The following is a 22,912-nucleotide window of genomic DNA, read 5'->3' on the forward strand; positions in this document are numbered from 1 at the left end:
TGCTCCGAATAATTTATGGCATCGCGTTCTGTTTGCTATTACTCGTTTGCTACATCCTCGTGTTATCTTGTAAAATATACAATGTATCCGTAATAGAGCACCTCAGTTTGTTAAGGAGTCGGTCATTGACGTCTGACTGCGGTGGAAATCGAATCGTGGATAGTTTGCATAGTCGCAATTTCCTTTGGCTGCCTTCATCATGAGGCAGACTGTGTGTCTCATTCAGAGTGATTCCCGGCATCTATCGGTTCTCCGTGTAGAGAAAGCCGGCTATCACGCAGCTCCATTCTATCGATCCACAGCAGCCAGGCATTCTGCATCTCTCCCTCCTCCTGACACATACACATACGTATACATCGTTCCTTTCTCTCTCTCTCTCTCTCTCTCTCTCTCTCTCTCGCTCTCTCGCTCGCTCGCTCGCTCGTTCGCTCTGTCGCTTCACCCTCTCGTCATCCTCCTCGCTCATCTCTCCGTTCTCATTCGCGTTACACCCACGCTGCATTTTCCCCCGACCCCCCTCCCCCCTCTCATTCACAGCCTCTTCATGTACCTGAGCGACGAACGAGGAAGAGAGTTCCTCAACCTCCGTTCTCCATCACCTATCGGAAAGTGATGTGAGCAACGACGAGACGGATCCTGAGTTATAGCGATCTCCGGTCTGCTCGTCGCAACAGACATTTTGATATTATTCGCGGCATCGTCACTCGGTCGAGATTGGATTCTCTCGCGAACCCGTATATGTACGATAACACGTCTGCAGAATTACCTATTTCACGTTGGGTGAAATACGCGAGAGAAATGTATTTCTGTACAAGATACTTCCGGCAATCACATTCCGAAACAGTTGAAATAATATTGTGTTAGGAGAAAATCAGATTAGAAATTAGGAGATGAAACTGTTGACAAAGATGATAAAATTATATTGATCTTTTACTCCATGTATTTTATTGCGTATGACACGCATAAAAGAAAAAAGTTGGAAACGTACGGCTTTTTCACGTGAGGTGTTCGTATTAGAAGCAGGTGCTGCAACGCAGATCCGATTCACGCTGTCATAAAGAAGCGAATGGAAAATACATTTAGCTCGGCAGCTGCGTCCTTTACCTTCGCTTCTGCTTGATAAATTCCCTTGGAAACGTCGTAATAGCATTATGCTCGTAATATAATTCGCTGTTGAAAGACCCTTCTAGTTTGGATATTTTTCTGAATCTTATTCTGATCTGACAGACTGCAAAGTGCAATGAGTTGTGTAGGAAATCAAGTGCCGTTCGTCGCATTCTTGGCATAATTCCTGCCGTTAGAAAGAAAATCGCTTTTGAATGCGATTTAATCAGTAGTTTGAAGGAAATGTTCTTTTTACAATAGATACGTTAATGTTATACAAAAGATAATGTTGCATTTAGCAAAATTAATTTATAATAATGTACATATATCTATTATAATAACGTTCTATCCATGCTTGCGTGAAATTAACAATGTAATTATTATTGTTAATAATTAAATATATTTTAGCTTAAAATTAATTTGAATTAATCCGCTATTATGATATTTATATTATTTTCTGGCATTTTCGCGTTTCACATATTTAGACTTTATCAAATTCATAATTTCGTAAATGGAACGGTTTGCTCGGGAACATAAAAACAAAAGAAAACACATTTTATTATTATATTTCTAAATGTCAGACAAAATATAATCCGTGGCATCGTGTTAAATATCAGTATGCATCAGAATTGAGATAATAGTATTATATACAAGATTATCTCGTCGAAGAAAGTCTCTTCAAGCGATTTCATTTGTACGTTTTTATCTCGAAATTACGCTGGTTTCCCTCTAAAGTTTCCGCACACTTTTCGGTTGACTGAAAACGCAAGAAAACTTTATAAACTTTGCCAGAATTCTTCAGACTATACTAATTGCTTAATTGCTTCCGTCTAAAATCCCGTGATCTTTTTTTTATTTTTCAAGTCGGCGAAGAAATATAAAATTCTAAATAAAAAATATGCAAAGTGTGTATAAAAAGAAATACTTTTTACCATTCTTTTTACGATGATATTTATCATGTCATATACGTATGAGATATGAGAGATATTTGCAGCATGAGATATCTACAGAAATATGAGATAATATATTTCGCAATAAAGCAATAAAGTCTCAATGAGCTCCTCTATAGCTCCAGCTTAACGTGATCCACCTTTAACCCTAGCTACTTCAAACAACTTGGGCGTCAACGTTTACGCTTGAGCCGACATTCTCGATATTTTCGTAGCTTCCAGATTCTAGAATGCAGTGTAGCTTGCCCTTTTATTTATAGAAACCGACGATGTCAACGGCCCAGACCGTTTGCTTGCCGAGCTCGCCTCTGAGCTCTGAGCTCGTCCCGAGAAAGGTTCGCGATTATTCCTAGACGTAAGGACATGAGAAACGTCTTTCTTGAAACAAAACTTTCGGTCTCTCTTAACAGTGAAATTTTTATCGAGAAATACTGAATCATATCGAACCTTGTTTGAGCGCGAATCGCGAAAATTGCATATCACAAGTGCAGTTTCTTTGAAATGGTTTCTTTAGACTAAAAATATAAATTGCAATTGTCAAATATATTCAAGTAAATATCTTCATTTCAACATTAAATCATCCGTTATTTTGCATTGTGCAGTGAAAAGATTTTATGTTCAAATACATATATTTTAACATTATTTTCTTAATTAAAAAAAAATTATTTCCAACGTTTAAAAATAAACTATTTTATGCTATTTAATATTTGATATTTATTTAAATTAACTCTCTAAATTCTTTGAAGTGGAATCTCACGTCTTTTCAAGACTGGCTGAATTTTCACTCCTTTACAGTAAGTTTTCACTCTTCAGAGTGAAATTCCACTCCAAAGAATTTAGAGAGAATGATATTTTACCCTTCTTAACATTATCTTTGCTTTAAACAAATATTAGCTAGTATAAAATAATTTATTCTTAAACTTAGAAAATATTTTTTTAAATTAAGGGAATGATATTAAAATATATTTATTTAAACGTACACTTTTTTTTAGTGTACAATGAAAAATAACGGAAGATTTAATTTTAATTTTATTTAAAAAAAAATCTGTTCTTTCTTGTACTCGCCTAGAAAGAAAGTTCTGATTTCTGAAAGCTCTGAATTTGGTTCTAATGATAGTTACTACTTATGTATGACGTCGCCCACGAGCATGTGTTGCAAGTCACAAATTTCGCAACGGCAAGACGCAGCACTTTTGACCGGTGACGACGCCAAGTTAGGTAACCGAAATTGCAATAGCACAGGAAATCAATCCGGTTTGCCAGAACTTACCATCTGGTTCTCCATTGAGAACGAGTGACGATCAGTCGTTGGTCGGCCTCGTGAATGCGACGATCGTTTTCTCGGAACGATCGACGCGAGGATCATGGGCGAGGTGTGCTCCGTCCTGCGCAGGATCGAGGAATGGATTCAGGGTGACACGGATACGAAGACCGTTCGACGGAGATGTTCCGTAGCGAAAAATAAAGCAATCGTAAATGGCGAGATCGAACCCGCCGAGCGATCCTGCAAGTGCTTCCTCGCCGACGAGCCGGTCCTTCGCGATCTTCTGCGCGGCATACCCACCGAACACGACATCTTCGAGGTCGTGTGTACGATCAATCGGCTGGTCTTCTTCTACGTCATCATAAGATGGATCAATCTCGAGCTGCGGATTCTCGTGGGCGGCAACTCCTACGTTACAAATTCGTGAAATTATACGACTCATTTGGAGGAAGTGCGGAGTGATGCTGAGCGTTATTAGGCCGAAGATAAATTTTCAGACAGATTTATCTCATAGAGCAGAGGGAATCATGGAAAATATGTAGGCTTTGCCTTTGATATATTCGGTGAATTATTAAATAATTGCGAGTCGACTTAATTACGAGTATTTCTGTCAAGCTGATGGGGAAATCCGCATAACCGAAATTTATAGGCGCATAGCTGTTTACGAGAATCGCTCTGTTTTGTTATCTCGGAAATTAATTTCGCCACGCGATATATCACGGCTTTCGTCAACTTGCTATTCTACTTTTTGGTATTTGTGCACAATTGATGGTAACGCTGAGTTATGGCCATTGAAAAATAAATACGTTGATTTGTGCCTGTGAAGTTTTAATGCAATAGCAATGTTTTTCCCTTTTATCTTGTTAGTTGGAAAATGTTGATTTTTGCGACGGCAATTTTCTCTTTTTCATAAAATTATTTTTAAAAACAGTGAAATGCTTTTAAATGAAAGAATGTCGAGTTATTCACGTGGGCGAAGCGCAGTTAATTATGCATCTATAAGCTGTGCTACAAACGTCAGAAAAATCTTTCTCAATAAAATAACTGAACATTAAATAAAAATAATAAATGTTAAAGGAAATATAAGCTAGAAAAATACAGTATTATAATCAAGAGGGAGCCCTTGCCAAGAAACTCGAGATCTTTCAATAATACAGAGAGAAAGAAAATATATGAAAATGGAGAAGCGTACAGAACATCCGTGGTTATTAAAATGAAAGAAAATAATAAAAATATATAAAACTTTGCATAGAATTACATTCTTGCGAATAAAGTCGCACATTAATAACTGAGTTACGTTTATATAAACTGGGACATGCGTTACATAACAGTACTACTATAAATAATTCGTTGCAACATGTTTTACGTCGCGTATGCGTACGAATTTCTTCGGCGTTGAATATATTTTTATCTTATGGCGAGCACGCACACACGCATACACATACGTTTTTCGCATACTTGCATTAGAACGCGGCGAACGAGGCGAAAAGAACTCGATACGATTTTCGAACTAATGACGCGAACTTATTTTCGTGCAGCTGAGTGACAATTTTCGAGGGACGTTTCGCACAGAGAGCCCGATAAATTCTTCTCGCGTTACCTCGAAATGCGCAGATTCTCGGATCGATGCGTCCCGTTTCGCGGCTTGTAACGACATAAAAAGACCCGCGAAAGGCAGATCTACCCACTTTCTAGGTACCGATATTTTTAACTGTAATGAGTTTAACATAGATCTGTAGGTTTTTAAACGTAAAATACTATAATAATTATTACAGTATCTCCCTTTTGTGAAATAGAATTTTATGTATTTAGCTACTTTTCTAAAATGTGTAATTTATCCGAAAATTTGCGAATACTAAAATCACAAAGTTATCAATATCTGTAGTCTGCACTGAGAAAAAAGTTGTTTGATATTTGTAACTATAATTGCATGGTAAAATAATTATTTGAGAGCTCCATTTTTGTAGTTACTACTTTAATGTTAATTATCATTTAATATCCTTGTGTTTATAATTCCATCAATTGTACAAAAATTTAATTATTATAATTTCAAATGTTAATGTAATAAATTATCACGATAAGAATAGTAAAAGTACAATAAGATAAATAATTTTATACAGTAAATGCAATCATAAAAAATTATAGTATTCAACTATCTTTGAAATATTTACTTACTATTTACTTAGTAATGATAACTAACAGTTATAATTTGCATGGTTAAAACAATTATAAATATGTAATTGGCAAAAATGTCTGGATTATAGTTGAATTGTGATAATTGCAACGCGATTTGTTTCCCCTCAGTGCGAGAACGTCTGATGCTGCTTTACAAAAAAAACCCACTCCGGAAATATTGATTGACTATTTGCGCACGGTTGCGTAATGCGATAGAATGCCTATTTATAGGATAGGTATATAAAAACAGGAAATGCAGACAATACTGGTCGGTAATATCACCTATACATCGTGTTTACAGCATCGTTCGAAATGACATGGTATTATATGAGCGACAAACGTATTAAACTATGTTTTCTTTTGTTAAACAAGGATTTATGATATTCCGAGCCGGATGTGTCATAGGCTGTCTTAATTATATATAATACTATAATTATAATTTACGAGACTGCTCGATTCTCCACGCAAGATATATTTGCTGTCACATTGTTCATGGCATATTCGTAATTTTCAATACTCGCCGCTCGCGACGAGACGCGAATTAATGAATTTACGACGCATAACTACGTGAAATTTGGCACAAATGCGAAAGTGCACGTTTGATATACGATGTTATGTCACACTGCAAACCGATAGCTATTGAACGTCATTTCCATATTACATGTTACACGGTCTAATTACGGTGTTATGATACCCGTCGGAAATTACGTCGAAATCATGAGACGCGAAAATTTTTGATCGTTTGCACGTTAAATTCCAGCAAAGAGCCTCGAATCAACGTGTCGTTTACCTTCCATCGTGTCGTCTTCGTTACGCGCGCAGAGTTCACAGACCGTACGCACTTTTAATCGAGTTTTAACGCAACTCGACCGCGACGATGGCCCCACGCTTCAGATCCTCTCGCACGAGATCGTCGTGTGGGATCTGCGGGGTGACTCACACACGGTCGCTCGGAATGCGAGGGGACTCCATCATGCAAAGCCTTGTAGGCGTCAGCACGATGGGAAACCGTGTGCGATGCGCGCTTCTGGCGTTTTACTTCGCTTTTAAACCGACGACGTGTGACGCGTGTTTATAGCCATTTTAACTCGGCGGCGCCTCATTAGGCCGGATAATCCGTCTCCTTCCTTACGTTCGCTTGAAAAATGCAGCTGTGTCCTAACGGTGCTCCACTCGGGCCTCGCATCTTTGCATTCGCGAAATATTTACGTCGGTTTTACCGCCGAGCATTTTAGACATGTTTTGCTTCTTTTTATTTAATATTAAAATTGACAATGTTATGAAAAAAGCGTTCGCTTACTGCATCAACTCGCGTTTCCCTCTTTTCTTCTAGCTAGAGTATATTTTTCAATTTGTCTTGCACATCAGACTGTGTCGTGCTTCATTTATCTCGCAATAACTATCTATAAAACGACATCTGGCATAACCAGAAAAACTTGAGCGGTAAAACGCATGCAATAAGAAAATCAACATGTTGGATTTGCAGTTGCTCACATTATGACCTTACATTTAAGCCTAAGTTTTATTGCTTAAGTTTTTTTTTGTGTGCCACAGCCTTTATGCCGGGCTTTATGGCTTATGGAAACAATTTGTACGGAGCCTAATTCCAGAGTCCACCAGCACACATCCCAAAGTGCATATGTCTCACGCTGCACCGAGAGAAGGGTGGTTAAGCATTTGTTCTATAATTGTATAGTAAAATAATTACAATGCTCCATTTTTCCAGTTATTACTGCTGTGTTAGTCATAACAACCTTGCGTTTACAGCTCTACCAACTACGAAAATTTTATTGTAATGTTATAATAATATTAAACATTAATGTAGTAAAACATAAAGATACGGATCGTAAAAATAAAATAAACATTTTCATATGTTATAATAAATGCAATCACAATTATACTGAACTATTTTTTGAACATTCGCTTACTGTTTACGCAGTAATAATAACTAATAGCTATAATAATTTGCATGATTTAAAATGGTTTGTGACAATGACTATGAATTATAGTTAAAGAATATGGTTATATATTACGACTATTTTATAACCAGTCAATATATTACGACCATTTCTTTCTCTCGGTGTTCGAGTTGGCTTATTTCTAGAATCTGTCACAGTTCGAATTTGAAACTTGCGCAATTTAATTTTCAACTCGATACGTCATTTATGGTATTACCGGTGACATTTGAAGATATCTTATCCCGGAGTTCACGCCGCATTAGGTACGAAATTAATTTTGCGGCATCGTACGTCTGGCATAACGTCATATTGCTAATTTGACGATAAATGAGCAGTGGAAGTTATCGATTTTTCATGATTAAAATGCATCTTGATTAAATTATTACAAGATTGTTGTAAAAATCTCGTAATCGGAAATTTTATAAAATTCCGAGTAAAACAAGAAAAAAGAAAATTATTCAGATATAAGTTAATGAAACGAGTTTTAATATTTAAGAATCTCTAAAAATACATTCTATTAATTTCAATAATTATATATACATAATATGTTTTGGTATAGATACAACTAAATACCGTGAACTGCGAGCTTTCTGCAGTTTAATAATGAGATGCTAATCCGATTACCGATGCAAATCATTACATTACTCTTTCGTTATAGTCCATAAATTGAAATTAATGATGGCGAGGTTGATTTAAATATAATCGGGGATAAATGGTATTCCATACCAATGACAATACCAACGACATTACGGGAACGGTCGGCGACATGCTGTACCTCGCGTGACTGAATAGGTATCTCCGACTTTTGGAGAATTTACAGTCACCGAAATTGTGATTCGAGTCGAAGGTTCAAGGATACTGCGGGGAATCCTCGCGTTAGGGTGCCGTGAAAAATCGCGTAACGATAGAGATTGTGCGAGAAAGGGACGGAATTATTAGGCCGGCGCTGGTGTAATTCTTACTTTCGTAAGGCGATATCCCAGATAAGTGGCGAATCGCGAGGAGACGCCGCTCGTTTCGCGACTTCCGTTCCGCTTCCTTCTCCGCGAGCTCCGAATGGCACGTACATCCTTCACGGATGTAACGAGAGAAACGGCGCGAACGCGAATTATCTGAATCATGGACCGGTATTTTAATCCTCGGTTCATGATCTCGTTTAATAACACGAACGGTCTCCTGTCCGACTTTATCTGCTGCTTTGCTCGCGACTTTCTTTATTCGTTTCTTCTTTTCTTTGTTAGCTTGATGTTTCGATGGACGAATCTTTAATAATTATTTCCACGTTTTTACGTTCCTAATACACGTTAAAAATAAATTTTGTTTACGTAGACAGTTACATATTTGACTCGGAATCAATTCATCTTGAGTTGTTGCGATGTTTCATTTTCATGCATTACGAGATCGTATAGAGATAGATATTTATTTACTTCGGCTTATTTTACATGCCAAGAAGGTACTTGGTTTACAATGAGTTCCTTACCACACGCATCCATCCATAACCCATTCTTTCGCCTCGTAACCGCTGCCTACCTACCCTATTATTTACATCCTTATTAACTAATATTTACAGTTCTCTTATCCTACTACATACATTATTTATCTTTATCTACTCAAAAATTTACATTGTACTTTATTTACATTTCCATATGCCTATCATCATTTCGCCTTATCCTGCTTTGTGTTATTCATTTTTTTACAATCTCTCTTACCTTTACTTCTATTTTACATATATACGCTTACGCCAATGTTTACCCTACTCTTACCTAATCTTATACCTCTACCTCTTCTATTGCTATTGCCCCGTTCTGTTTAGCTCCTCTTCCTCCTCCTTATTAATGTCTATTTCCTTTCTTAATTTCTCCTCCCGTTCCTTTATTTTTTTCCTCATCTTTTTCACTTTCTTTCTCTTTATCCATATCCTTCCTAAAATCCTTTCTTTAATCCTATCAAGATCATTTTTCCATATTTTTTCCATAATCTTGTCTTTTCCTTTGCCTAATTCCGCCCAATCCTTCTTCAGTTCCTGACAGTTCCCTATGTAGTGTTCCATATTATCCCAACCTTCTTCGCAGAACACGCATTTCCTTTCCTCTTCTCCTAACTAATATTTATTTGCCTCTTCCATGTTCCCACATCTCAAATTTATTATGAAATCGTATATTATGTCCATATGTTATAACAGCTGATAAAATTAGCAAGTATATTTGTTGCTACTATTTTTCGCATTTTTCTATATATTATTTACAAATTATGGATGGAAATAGTTTACCTTAATTTGTTATGATTAATTTTTTCATATTATATCGCCTTCAAAAAATAATACTGACTTTCAGTTTGCGTTTACGTAGATTCTAAGAAAATAGCTTCTAATTTCAATAAAATAATCGATGTATCGATCGAATACTATCCAGCAAACACCAAAAATACATCACTCGTGCCTATTTCGGTCTGAGTACATATTCCCTTCTTATTTTTCCGTATTAATGGAATGGCTGTTATCCCCGAGAGAGGCTACTAATGGGGAACGTTGATTCTTCTCTCGAATCTATCTTATATGGAGATATATGAATATAAAAGCCTTTTATTATCGTGATGGAGGAGTCGCGAAGGATACTTCCAATCTCAGTCAAGTACATTTTAATGTCGTTAGTCAAATGGCGAGCACATTACACGTCGCTTTGTCATTTTACTTCTTAGGCCAGGTAGGAAAATCGATTTTTCACGCGTTGTATCGCCGATGTTAAGTGCCGATGTTAAGTGCCGAATGCGAAGTGTCAAATAATAAAAGAAACTTTCCGTTTGCATGAAAACAATTTTAAAGTTTAAAATAAGCTGAAGTGTAAATAATGTATGAGATATATAAATGTAACGTAGATCGATAAAACGGGAGAGTATATTATAAATACCTGTGGTATACAAAAAATTGTACGCGTATAATACGCTATATCATATTTTTGTATTCACTACAGTGTTGTTAAATATCTCGTTGATCGATTGCCCTGTTATAAATGGAAGACACGAAGGGTTGAATTCTCAAGGGTCACGTTTAGCGGTATACACACTTTGCTTACCAAATTACACATATATCTTGAATGCTACATTTACTTCAGCGGCCCGCTTGTAGAAATTACGATTGAGAGAGATTTTCGTAATTAATTAAATTACGCCGCGCGCGTCCATACATCTTGTTTAATTCGATATTATTTTAAGGTCTATTTTAATCTCGCAGTAATCATTAACTATCTTAACTTTATGAGCGATATTCAAGCCACGAACTGCATGCATTCCGCAGTTCTCGAACGTATTCAGGGTTATCGCATTTCGTATCGTGTTGTGACTGCAAACTTTAGCTACGCCAGATTTTGATAAACTATGGTCTATATTAAGGGAACATATAATATTTAAAAAATCGTTGTTTTTTTATTTAACATTTTAAAATTAGGATGTCTTAGAAAATGTTGTGTAGTCGGTCTGATGAAAAATAGAAAAAAATGTATACGAAACTATAGTCGAGCACACTAGACAGATAAGCGTCCCACAGTAGGATCGTTCCGGTATAGAGGATCTCTAAAAAGGAGATCTTCTTCGATTTTTCTCTTTAGCAAGCCTCATAACTATATTTAAAGTTATCGCGTCTAGAGAGACAACAGTAGAATTAACTATATATGGTGGTGCAGGAGCTATAAATTCTTTAAGTGAGAGCAGGTAGTTTGAATGCACATGCATATGCCGCAGCAGACGATCGCGTACTTTAGGAAATGCGTGCATTAAGCAACACAGGGGAGGAGTGAATACGTTGTAGATAAAATTAAAGTGATGTTTTGGAAGTATCCGTTGGTAGGGTTTATTTTATAACTTTGGAATAGACGATTCTGTGTTAGTGTAAAACTTTTAATTTGCAATGGAATACAATGGAATAAACACAACTTCTCTTTTTTCGTATTTTTATAGAAACTTCATAAATTTTGTTTTCTTTTTTTTTTGTCTAAAGTAAATATACGAAAGCGTAATTCATGAGATATGACTCAAAAATTTGAACCAATGTTTTAAAACATTTTCTTTTAATTCTACGTATTGTTCGATGAATATAATTGCACTATTAATTTTTAACATAAATAATTTCTAGATTTTTTAAAATATTACACGTTAATTGTAAGTATACCTACCAGTGTAAAATTTCTGAGCTCTTGATTCGTAATTTTTTACATTGCTAGATATCTAAATTATTAAATTTTTAAAAATCATAATAAACAAATCATTCTATTTTAAACCTATAAAAAGAAAAATTATGATTAACTTACAAGTTTTTTAAATACACGAAAACAGATTGAGATTTTTTTAATTATTAAACCTAACGAAAGAATAATACTTTTTGATCTTGCACAAGTAGGACATCGAATCACGCTTCTGCTCCAGGGAGCGGATGATAATTATCATAATGCACTCGCACTACTTCCTGCCGTTGCTCGCTCGGCGATACATAGTCGCACACAGCCTGCAACTGCAGTCTCGTCCTTGTGCATCTCGGTCATGATGTTGCGCACCAAGCTCGATCGAACGTTCGAACGCCCACGCTCGTACAAGAGAAGTTTTCGTCCATCGTTATCAGGAATTTTTGCGCATTCTTTCGTTTATTGGGTGTCTTAGACTCTACAGATTCTTTGAACAATTTGTAGTAGATATTTCCATAACAAAAGTATCAGACTATTTAAATGGTATTCGCGATATAAGTAATTAAAACATTGTATTTTATAGATTTCTTCTATAAGCAGCACAAATTAATTAAATTATCATGTTATGAAATATCGATTAATCGCAAAAGATGATAGTAACACAAAATACTTTTATTTATTTAACTGTTGATTTCTCGATTTTGAAAATTCACGAGAAATTTCTACGAGAATTTATATTTTTGCTCACATATCCTTTTTACGAGGAACTAGTTTAACTGAAGTAGCTCACTTGCTCGGCTTGAAATGTGCTTTTCCTCGGGCTAAAGACGTAGAATCTGCCATTGTAGATGTGACTGAAACGATGAGTGTCGGATTTATTTTCAGTTGACCCACGCGGAGAATTCTGTGTAACTCAGTCACATCTCCCGCTTGTGTTTTTTTGTGATGTGTTTCCTTCCGGTAGTTAAGAAAACTGTCACCACACGCGCGGTCTATAATAATAACCTACTTGACTCAGAAATTCCTGCGCAGTTTTGTCACTACCAAAAGATTGCTCGCCAACAATATCACGCGCGTACTCCTTCAAATCTCTTTGATAAGCTAAGCCACTTAACGGTGAATTGGATTTTTATCAGTAGAATTTATTAATTGTACATATAAATGGACAAGATACTGAGCTGATAATTTTTTAATTCATTGATATACCCTATGCGATAATCGTTATACTGCGAGCAATACACAACGATGCACTTGCTACATAAAATAAGTATATTGCGCTATAATATCGTGTCTTGGGTCGGTTTACTCGTATCATCAACCTCAGGCTCGTTCTAGTGTAATTAATGGCTTCATCCTGCCGTGCAAGTTGGCGGACGCACATTAAGACGAGGGATAGTGGTGCTAGGTATACACGGACGCGAAACTCGGTACTTGTTATCGCAAATCTCCCGCGGGACTTCGGTGCTCGAGAATTGTTCATACGCATCCCCAATAAATTGCTAATTACCAGCCATTAGCGTGTTACACTCGTGATGCCGATCCGCAAAGAGATAACCTTCTATTTTTTGCGAAGAACGTGTGAAACGAAATACGATGAACTTTGGTAGAGGCATGGGAAAAAGCAGCGAGCGAGACTTATTAAAATTGAAGTATTCGCGACAAAACGCATTTAATTTGTTACGCTGAACAGATTTAACATATAGAAAGCAGAAAACTAGAAAGGAATATGAGTGCAACAGGATTTCAGTGAATGATTCCGGGTCTTTGAGAGGATCGGGAGTTAATTTTGCCGCGTGGCAATCTCGTATTCACGCTCCGTTTACCGTCCGTATATTTAAAGCGCTAAGCGATTCCCTTGCACGCCGGCGTGGCAGTTTCGAGTTCTATCGCGCCGAGCTTAATGATTCGCCACAAATGAATTAACAGGCCGCTTTTAATTAATCCATTAATTACCTAATTGATCGAAGAAAAGTACTTTAATTACGATGTGGAGCGAGCGGCCGGCCTAATATGCATAACAGTTCATGCACCCGCGTGTTATGAGGCAGGCACGGCCAGTCGATTACCCTTCATCTCAATTTACCCGTGATTTTTTCGCCCCGCCTTTTTTTAGCTCCGCCGTCTCGGTGCCGGGGTTTTTTTTTTTAAATCTCCCCCACGAAGCGCCTTATCGATCTGTAATCCATCCGTTTGGAAATATCTCGGTGTATATCTCGGGGAACAGGTCAGGCGCTTCGGCAGGTACTATGTCAGAGGGGTTGAAAATAATAGCATGACGTCGGACACCCGACGGATTCTACAGCATTGCGTCATAGATTCACGTCTGCCGCCGCTGATTTATCTCGGCCCCCGCGATCTTGCGCGGTCGCGATATCCGTTATCCACCGAGAATTTTCGGCGAACTTCCATTAGAGGTTAAACGGCGATATTTCGTGGGATAATATCTCGCGGTTGAAATAATATCGAGCATAGCAGAAGCCGTGGAAGGTTACATTTTTTTTTTAAACGCTACCTTCGCAGCGCTTTTAAAAAGCTTTTAAAGATATTTCGCGAATTTGTCGCGGTATATGAGGGTCGTGTTCAGCTTGGAAGGAGAGACGGATTCGAAGGGAATTAAGGTCAACAAATTTCATGAAATATCAACTTGAATTTCTTTTCATTTCAAGTAATTTTTTTTTTTTCTGAATAAGAAATTGCGCGTTGTGCACTGAGAAAAATATTTGGTGCGATAGATCAAACTTTTAGTTAAATAGTGTTAAAATAGTGAATTTTATAGTTATAATTACTAAATATAACTGTTTTGGTTTACAGTTTATAGCCTTAACCGAACAATTGTTTCCATACAACTTGTAATTAAAAGTTTCGTTAAACGTAACAAGGTTTTTGGTACCAGTTATTACAAAATTTGTTCGATCACTACTTAACTAAGCATTTGAGTAATATTTCTCGCACGCGGAAAAAAGATTAATATCAAATCAACAATCCATTGTTTCATATATAAGCAAGAATATAAAACCGTGGGAAAATGTATAATCTTAAACAGACATAATAATTTGCTTACATGAAGAGAATTTTTCTCTTCGTGTAAGCAAATTATGTCTATTTAAAATTATAAATTTTTCCACGAAGATTTTACAGGTATATTCTTGCTTATATATGAAACAATGAATTGTTGATTTGATACTAATTTTTTTTTCTGTGCAGTGTGAATAAACATCAACCTCCACGAAGCTCAGATTATATTTTCCTATTGTTTCTATTTCATTATTGTTTATAGCTTTGTAATTCGTCAAAAAAAAAGAACGTCGTCAGAATGCTTTAGACTTTAATTCCTCGCGTTGCGTTGCGCCGGGCGATACTCATTCATTATTAATCAATGAGCTCGGACGCGAAGCGAGTCCAACTTGGATGGAATAATAAATATCGAGAAATGGCGTTGACACGCGGGCGAAGCTACCGCGGGCATTATATTTTATGCAGCTTCGCATCCCACGGGCGCTACTTATTTTCATTCAAATATCGCGGATACGCGTGTATCAGCGCGTCTATGCATGCATGAAAGGCTGGCTACCAGGCAGTGTCGCTATTATACGAGCAAACAGGTGTTCGCTTATTCCGGCGACGTTGTCGCCGCCGCATCCGTAAGCTCAACATGATGTTCGCATCGTTTCGTGTCCGAGCGGACGGGAAGAGAGCTTGATCATGTATTAATGTCCGCGCTCGTAAACGCATTGGTATCGAGGATATCCTGGTATCCTTGATATCCTACTAAATAACTCGTTACGCGGTGTTATTACATATTGCACGAGCCGCGACGGACGTGTGTCTATCTGCTGTTATATCGAGTCCTTACGGGTGTTGATCTCTCCCTAAAAAATATAGATTCGCGCTCCGTATCTCGCTTCTAGCGCGGATAATGGATCATCATCGCTGAATTACGTATAGCGAGGCGCTACTGCGTGGGTCACTGTAGCCATATCTGGAGATTATTTCAGGACGGGCGGGGTTTAAATCGATTGTCTCTCGAAACACACCAACGGAAACGTGACGTTGCGCCCCGTACGGTTCACGTGAGCCGTCCACTCTTCGCTTTATCTCGCCGACACGTGTTCCTCGCGTCGGAGGTTGAGAATACGGGGGATACAGTATGGTGCGAGGGTTGAAGGCACGGAGCCGATACGGTTCGCGGCACTGCGACACAGCAACGGTGCTGCGATCCGGGGGTGGCGATGGCGATGGTGGTGGTGGTGGTGGCGGCGGCGGGACGGAGGTGGCGAAGCCCCGCGGCGGCGGCGGCGGCGTCAGAGCCACGTCGCCCGGCTTCATCCTCTTTCGCCGGAGTCAGTCGGCTGCTAGGCGCGACGCGAGCCAGTAGTACCCGGTCGTACTGTTGCGCACTCCATCCAGACCTTCTTCGCTGCACTTCGGCTGCGGTCGGTCGATCCCGCTCTCGCCCGATCTCCTTCTCTCCCTTTTCCTCCTCTCGTCCGCGTGCGATCGTTACTCCGAGAGCGTCCGCGAGCGAGGACCCGCGCGCGGCGGCAGGTGGAAAGCCTGACGCTGTCAGTTCCGCTGTTCCTGACGCTCTCGTGACGACCTGTCATCGGCGAACGTCGTCGCCGGCCTGCGGACACCGCGCCGCGGGAGCAGCTAATAGGCAATTCCTAGGAACAACGACCGCCAAGATATTTAACGTTATATGCAAACGGGATGCGCGCTGACTAGAATTCGTGACGTGAATAGAATTGTGCCACGATATCCCGAAGGGAATTCCAAACGGACGTATCTCACGGGGAATCGAAACGAGACGTCGCGCCCGTTACGAGAAACATACTGCGCAAACAGCGCATTACGTGTTGAGCTCCAAGGGCCTGAGATAAATCGAGGAAGCGTGCTCCGACTGTGCTCCAATTGTGCTTCGATAACGAGATCCTGCCTGAAATGAGTCGCGGCTATCTCTCGTTGACTCGAAAGTCTAAATAAATAAGTCCTAAATCCGAGGCAAAATTTACAATCGAGGAGTTTGGATTAGATAGGATAGTTGACACTGTATTCCGGTTGTGGCGAAAATCCGGTTGACGATAACACGGATCAGACAGCGGCCGAGACAACAAGCTCGTAACTGTTAGCCAGGATAACTTGATTGAGGAGATATCGGGATAAGTAGCTAGATTACGACCTTTAATCTTCGAAACGAATCAAGACGGATAACGGCCAATTTGTGATATCCAGGCCGAGACAAGAGCAATTGGCGGTGCGGATTAGTTGCGCAGATATAGAGTTCGAACGACGATCACAGAGGCTGAATAGGATAACGCGCTTAGCAGCTTCGGATTAACGGCGAGGGATTAACTAACTTAATTTTGGACCGAAGAACCGAGACGGCGCACTCGGAACAGGGAGCGCACAGTGCGAGAAGTAAACAAGCGAGAGAGCTGAAAACTCCGGACAACCGGAGCGACAAGCGAGGCACAAGCGTGAGGATTAATCGGGCCAAATTCCGAGGGGAATCAAGACGTGGGTTTGACATCCAGCGCGAGGCAACGCATCGCTAGCGCGTGCCCTCGTGGAGTCGTCATATTCAACACGAAACGAGACAAGTCTCGGCGGCGACGGACGCGATCAGCCGGTCGTTGCACTTCGCCTGCTCTCGCTCGGGTAAATCTCCTACGAACGCCTCCTCGCGATATACCGTTACTACCACAACACGCCGATCGGACGAGGTCTCCGCCTCTCGTGTACGTGCGTGTGAAGAGGCCTGCTCCATTCCGACCAGTGCGAACCGGATACCCAATTCCGCTGGCCGAGACGAACGGGGACACTCTCCGAGTTTGTTGTTTACTTTTACTAAGAAGTTGCGAGTCAGGAATTTAGGAAGATCCTAAACGCGTCCAGAGCCAGCTGTCAGAGATACGGATATTCACGAGCGCGAAGCGGCATTAAATTATTCGTGGGTCGAGAGAGAACCCGCACCGTCGTCGCCAAGAAGACGATAAGCCGAGCGGATATCGGCGACAGCAGGAAGAAGCGGGTGATTTCAGCTCTCCCGCAGGGGGACCGTATCCGGTGAGCTCTCCAACCGAGTGAAAAAGTGCCGATTGTCGCGTGGGAGGAGGAGGGTAGTCGGGCGCGATACACGAGAAGATTCCTGCCGCCGTTATGCGCACACTGACCGAAGCGATGAAGCATCGCGCGATCAGCTGACTAGTCGAGCTGTTCAGCGGTCGTACCGCTGATAAGGATAATATTCCGGACAAGCATTCTCAGCGACGCTCGCCACCCACTTGCTCTGTCATGACATTTGGCACGCCGTTCCACACCGAGAAATCGCAATTGGCCAGGAAGAATTCCGCTCGGTATGTATGCTCGCATTCGTGACATCTCCGTGCCGTTTGATCCGATTCCGCAAGCGATTCTCGAGCCGATTAGCTTCGAATAAAAATCGAAATCTGTTTTCGAATTGATTGCATTGCAGACGTGTGGAATGCCAAAACTTTGCCTTCTCTCTCTTTTTCCTTCTTTTATTCTTTAAGGATGTATGTCATATCTCAAAACATTATCAAAAATATATAAATTTCATAGAATATTCTAGTATTACATTTGAGCATCTACATAAAACTTGAGCACAATTCACTTATTGGTTTAAGTTATTTAATTTTTTGTTTATCCCCTTGATCCTCATTTAATGCAATACTTATTTGCAAATTGGGGAAGTAGCATTACCAATTAAATCAACATATGCTAATAAAACTTTAATAAATATATGTGCAAAAATTTATTTAGATATACTTATTCGTTTAATGCCAATTTCCACCAATATAGATTAACTTTAATCTCAGTTTAACACGTTCTTCATCTTTTTCTAATTATTATAACTAAAGAAAGATGTAGAATAAGTTAAACTGAAATCAAAGTTAATCTGTGTTGTCGGAAATAGACATAAAAGTTATTTATTTAAAACTGCAGCAAAATATAGTCATTTTTGCTAGAAAAACCATTATAAATCGAATTTTTTGCTGTTTTCTTCTTTGCAGCTGATTTCAGGGTCAAAATTTTATTTTCTTAATCAAGAACAAAAAATTTGGCCTAAATTTTAGCCTTGAAACTAGCCGCAAAGAAAAAAACAATGAAAGATTTGTTTATAATGGTTTTTGCGAAAATTACAATATTTTGTTGCTGTTTTAAGTAATAGCGAATTCGCGGTTGGACGCACTAGTGCGCACTGGTGCACATTAAAACCGCCGTACACTAATCGACGAAGAATATATGGTATATTTAATATAAATGTATAATTAGATTAAATTGTGAAATTCTCAATCAATATTTTATTATGCTATTAGGTAAAATATGTATTTTATTATTGATGGTATTTATATTTTATTTTTAAATGATATTAGATTAATGTACAGAGGTTTCAATATGCACCAGTGCGCACTAGTGCAGTCCAACCAAATTTGCTATAAATAATGTTTAAACTAGTAAGTAGATCTAAATGAATTTTTGTACTCATGTTTATTAGAGTTCTATTAATATATGTAAAAATTTGAATTTAATTAATAATGCTACTTTCGATAAAACTTTTAGCTCGTTATGTAGCCAAAACGTCTTTAATATCTCTTGTTATATTTTTGTACCTCTGATCTTTTGAGCTTTTATGCGATACATGTTATGTAATGAACAAATAAAAAAACTGTAGGCAAATAAAGGAAGTGTACAAAGGTCTTTAACATTTTCGTAGAATTTTCATCTCGTGATAAAATTTGCATAGAGTATTATTACAACAAGCAACATCTCACAAAAGAACGACGAAACGGATAATTGTTGATATTTATGCAACTTGAGTTTTCTCGCGTCTACATCATACAGAAGAAAACATCAATATTTGCTTTTAGTCAGCATAAAGTTTAGTCTGAAAAAAAATGCTTACTAAATCATTTTCTTCCATTTCCACATGAAGCCCTATTTTAGGATAATCACACACATACAACAAGCGAAATTCCCCTGAATATTGTATCTAATTCGAACAATTTGAACGTACAATGTAATTTATTAAGGCCGACAATTTATCGTGAATAACATGATTCATTGGAAATTTGTGCAACACATGCAAATAATTAGCGTGAATAATTTACGACGTAAACAGTCGTTTCTCTATTAAACACTTGCGTTTATTTGTCGATAGGAATGCTCTAATGTCCTTTTTACTTCTCTCGGGATATTCTGTAGAACCAATTTTTATTGTTACATCGTTATTTCCCGAGCGATCTGAAGAAAAGCGATCGCAAAAACGCACTTTGTCGCGAATTGTCCTTCGCGCGCCAAACGTGACTGGTGTCCCGATACTTTCTGCGTGAACGTCGCACGTGTGGAGTCGTATGTTCACGTGCGAATTCACGCGAGAAAGAAAAGATTAGCGTTGCGGCGCACGTATGTGTTGCCGAGCGGTGAGTAAGAAAAGAAGCGAACGCACGAGGAAGAATGCGAATGAGAAACACGCGCAATTCTCTTCCGCTCCTCCTCTCCGTCGACATTATTAACGTTCTTTGTTGGCGCGCCACGATGTAGCGCAGCCGCGTCGCTACTTTTTCGCGGTTACGTAAAACTTACCGCGAGTCTCCGAGGGAACGATAAGTTTATTCACAAAGAGAGGATTAACTGGACCGCCATATAAATTTCCCGGTTCTCCTCGTCGGCCATATTTCCGTTAACGCTTAAGCGATTTATTATTCGCGCAAAATCTGCACTAGAGAGATATTTAACCCATTGTCGTTTGTAGCACAATGAATGTTCTTGTAGAGAATGTGAAATATATTTCTGTCGTGTTTACGCGTTCGTTTGCGTTATCGAAACTTCAATATTTAAATAATTTAGATGTCGAAAATAGTGTAGGAACTCAGATTGAGACGAATACATTAAAAATTTTCTATTAACTTGCTTATTGCAATGTTATATATCGTTAATTGATTCGATACAGCCGCTCTTGAAGTAACTAGGAAGATTTTTCACAAAGGATTGTTGTAAACTTTTTAATTTTTCTGCGATAGAATTTTTCTACCGATCTCGTTTAGGTATTCATGAGATTAAATCATCTTCCGAGAAATATGCAGCAATGCCGTCGAATCGACGCTGATCAGTGGACTAGAAAAATCTGGCAATATACCGCGGTAGTGGAAAGCAGGCAAGGTCGCACAGTGGGGTAGATTGCTGTGACCTTATTATCTATGACACAGCCAACGGGATCCAACCCAGAGATACTGTGAGCCATGCCTTCTATTCGAGATGTAATATTGAAATTATCCCGCTAGAACATTCAAATCTCTTTTTTATTTAATCGCAGCAGAAATACAGAAACGAAAGCACATTTGAATCATAAAAGCGGATACAATTTATAACTTTACTATACCGTTATCAAATTGTAGTTTTAGACATGAATATAATTTGTACGTGAAGGGAATAGACGAGATAACGTGGACACCTGGAATGTACGCTATTTATTTTATTAATTAGAGTCTGTCTTTAATATTTGTCTTTAAGATTTTATCCTCGTTTGAAATATGGTCGTGCGATGCTTAAATTTTCACCAGTACAATGTTATGTCATTTCTCTGTAGAACACTTTTTAACAGGTATTGGATAATGCTTAAGAGGAAGGAGAAAATCTGTTGTTCTTTGCCATTCAAAACTGACTCAATGACTCGGTGATATTTAAGTCAGGCAGTTACGGTCAAGAAAAACGTTGAAGTTTAAAGAGCAGAGAACAATTTGGAAAAATACTGTGAGAAGCAAATTTTTTCCAACGTCACTTATATAATCTATTGAAACGTATTCTCTCTCTCTTTCTCTCTCTGCTAAAAGAATACTACAATGTACCATTGGTGACTATTCAAGTATTAACAAGGATAAAATCTATAAAATAAATGATAAATTGATCTCTTATTAATGAAAAAGTAATATATTCCCTAGGTGTTTACATTATTTTTTCCGTCTTTTGTACAAGATAAATACAAGATACGTACGTGGAGATAAATTCTATATCAGAAACGTGAGATCAGCAAAAAAAAAGTTGTAATAAATGTGTCTCTTTGCATGCTTTGATCGTATTTGAAATTTATCTACTATTTGTAACAAAGAATCGCTTCAGAACAGAAAATCTGTTAGTCATTAGCATTAGTTCAACAGATAGCCATTAGTTCTAACGGATATCTGTTTTTGTAGTACTAAAAGAAACAAGACGATAATTATTATAACTGACACGAATGTAGTGTAGTAAATGACATATAATTCTGTTACAATCTCTCTTAATAATTTTTATTATGCGATATCTTTCAAGATCAAGTTATAGAAACTTTTTTCGTCTATTTGAACACTGTAAATTATCACAGAAAATCGGTTGTTTTATAAGTATATATTTATATGCATTTATTTAAGATATACTTCAGTGCTATCAGAATTAGCGAAAACGTGCGGCGTCAAGAGTCATTTTTTCTTCACACGTGGATTGATAAGAAAATTTTATAAATTTTATAGATCCGTTGTCTTAATACAAGCGGGAAAAAAAAGTGCGTACTCGTCACGTTGGGCCCCGGTTATAGTCATTGCGCCAATTCAGTCCGACATCCGTCCACGTCATGCGCTCGCGTGTGGACAGGCACTTCGCTTCGCGACTAAATACTCCCGTTAGGGCCACGTTTTCATGCCGCTTCGCGGAGATAAAGAGGTCGTTCATGTCATGTCAAATTGAACGTTTCACAGTGCCTCTTGAATCTCGCCGAAGCGCCGAAGAAATAAGGACGCTAAAATCCAATAGGCAACCGAAAGGCATTTCGCTTGTCGAAGTACGAAGGTGCATGTATTATTCGATGTCTTCGTCTCCGATAGTATCGCGCGATATCGGACGTGGCGGTATCGTGATGAAAATTTCTGGGATATTCGATTCGCGAAGATCGACGGGGATGAGTGATACGAGTTGTCGAGTTGTAGAAGGGTATAAGAAAAGGTTGTGGAAGAATATAAAAGGAAGATTTGTTTGGAGGAATGCTACGCGGTTGCGTCGACATAAACGTAATTCTTCCATTATCGGATAACATCTAACTCGCGAAAGTGCAGACTTTCCTAAATTATAAAATCGCTCCACGCACAGCTCCGCATAGCGCGAATCCCGATTACGGTCACGTGAATTTTGATATACATATATATTTGATACTTTTCCGCGTAGTGTGTGCTTAATTACATCTAATTATTTTGTTGCTAATTGAACGAAAATTTAATTGGGCGGTTACGTAACGTAAAT

At 38.5% G+C, this 22,912-nt stretch overlaps 1 protein-coding gene across 4 annotated transcripts in view; it reads left to right on the plus strand.

Moving 5' to 3' along the window:
• LOC105197510 overlaps nucleotides 1-22,912 on the plus strand; it is an 81,625-nt gene that overhangs the window by 10,187 nt on the left and 48,526 nt on the right. The window contains exon 1 of one of the 4 annotated variants that reach the window (XM_011163921.3): nucleotides 15,929-17,979. The exons of the other annotated variants lie outside the window; for them this stretch is intronic. Coding sequence (XP_011162223.1) covers nucleotides 17,918-17,979 — 62 coding nt within the window. The 5' untranslated portion in view covers nucleotides 15,929-17,917. Of the gene's footprint in view, nucleotides 1-15,928; nucleotides 17,980-22,912 lie in introns of those variants that run through there. 4 annotated transcript variants of the gene reach the window in all.

This window comes from Solenopsis invicta, chromosome 2 (genome assembly GCF_016802725.1).
Source record: "Solenopsis invicta isolate M01_SB chromosome 2, UNIL_Sinv_3.0, whole genome shotgun sequence".
Lineage (NCBI taxonomy): Eukaryota > Metazoa > Arthropoda > Insecta > Hymenoptera > Formicidae > Solenopsis > Solenopsis invicta.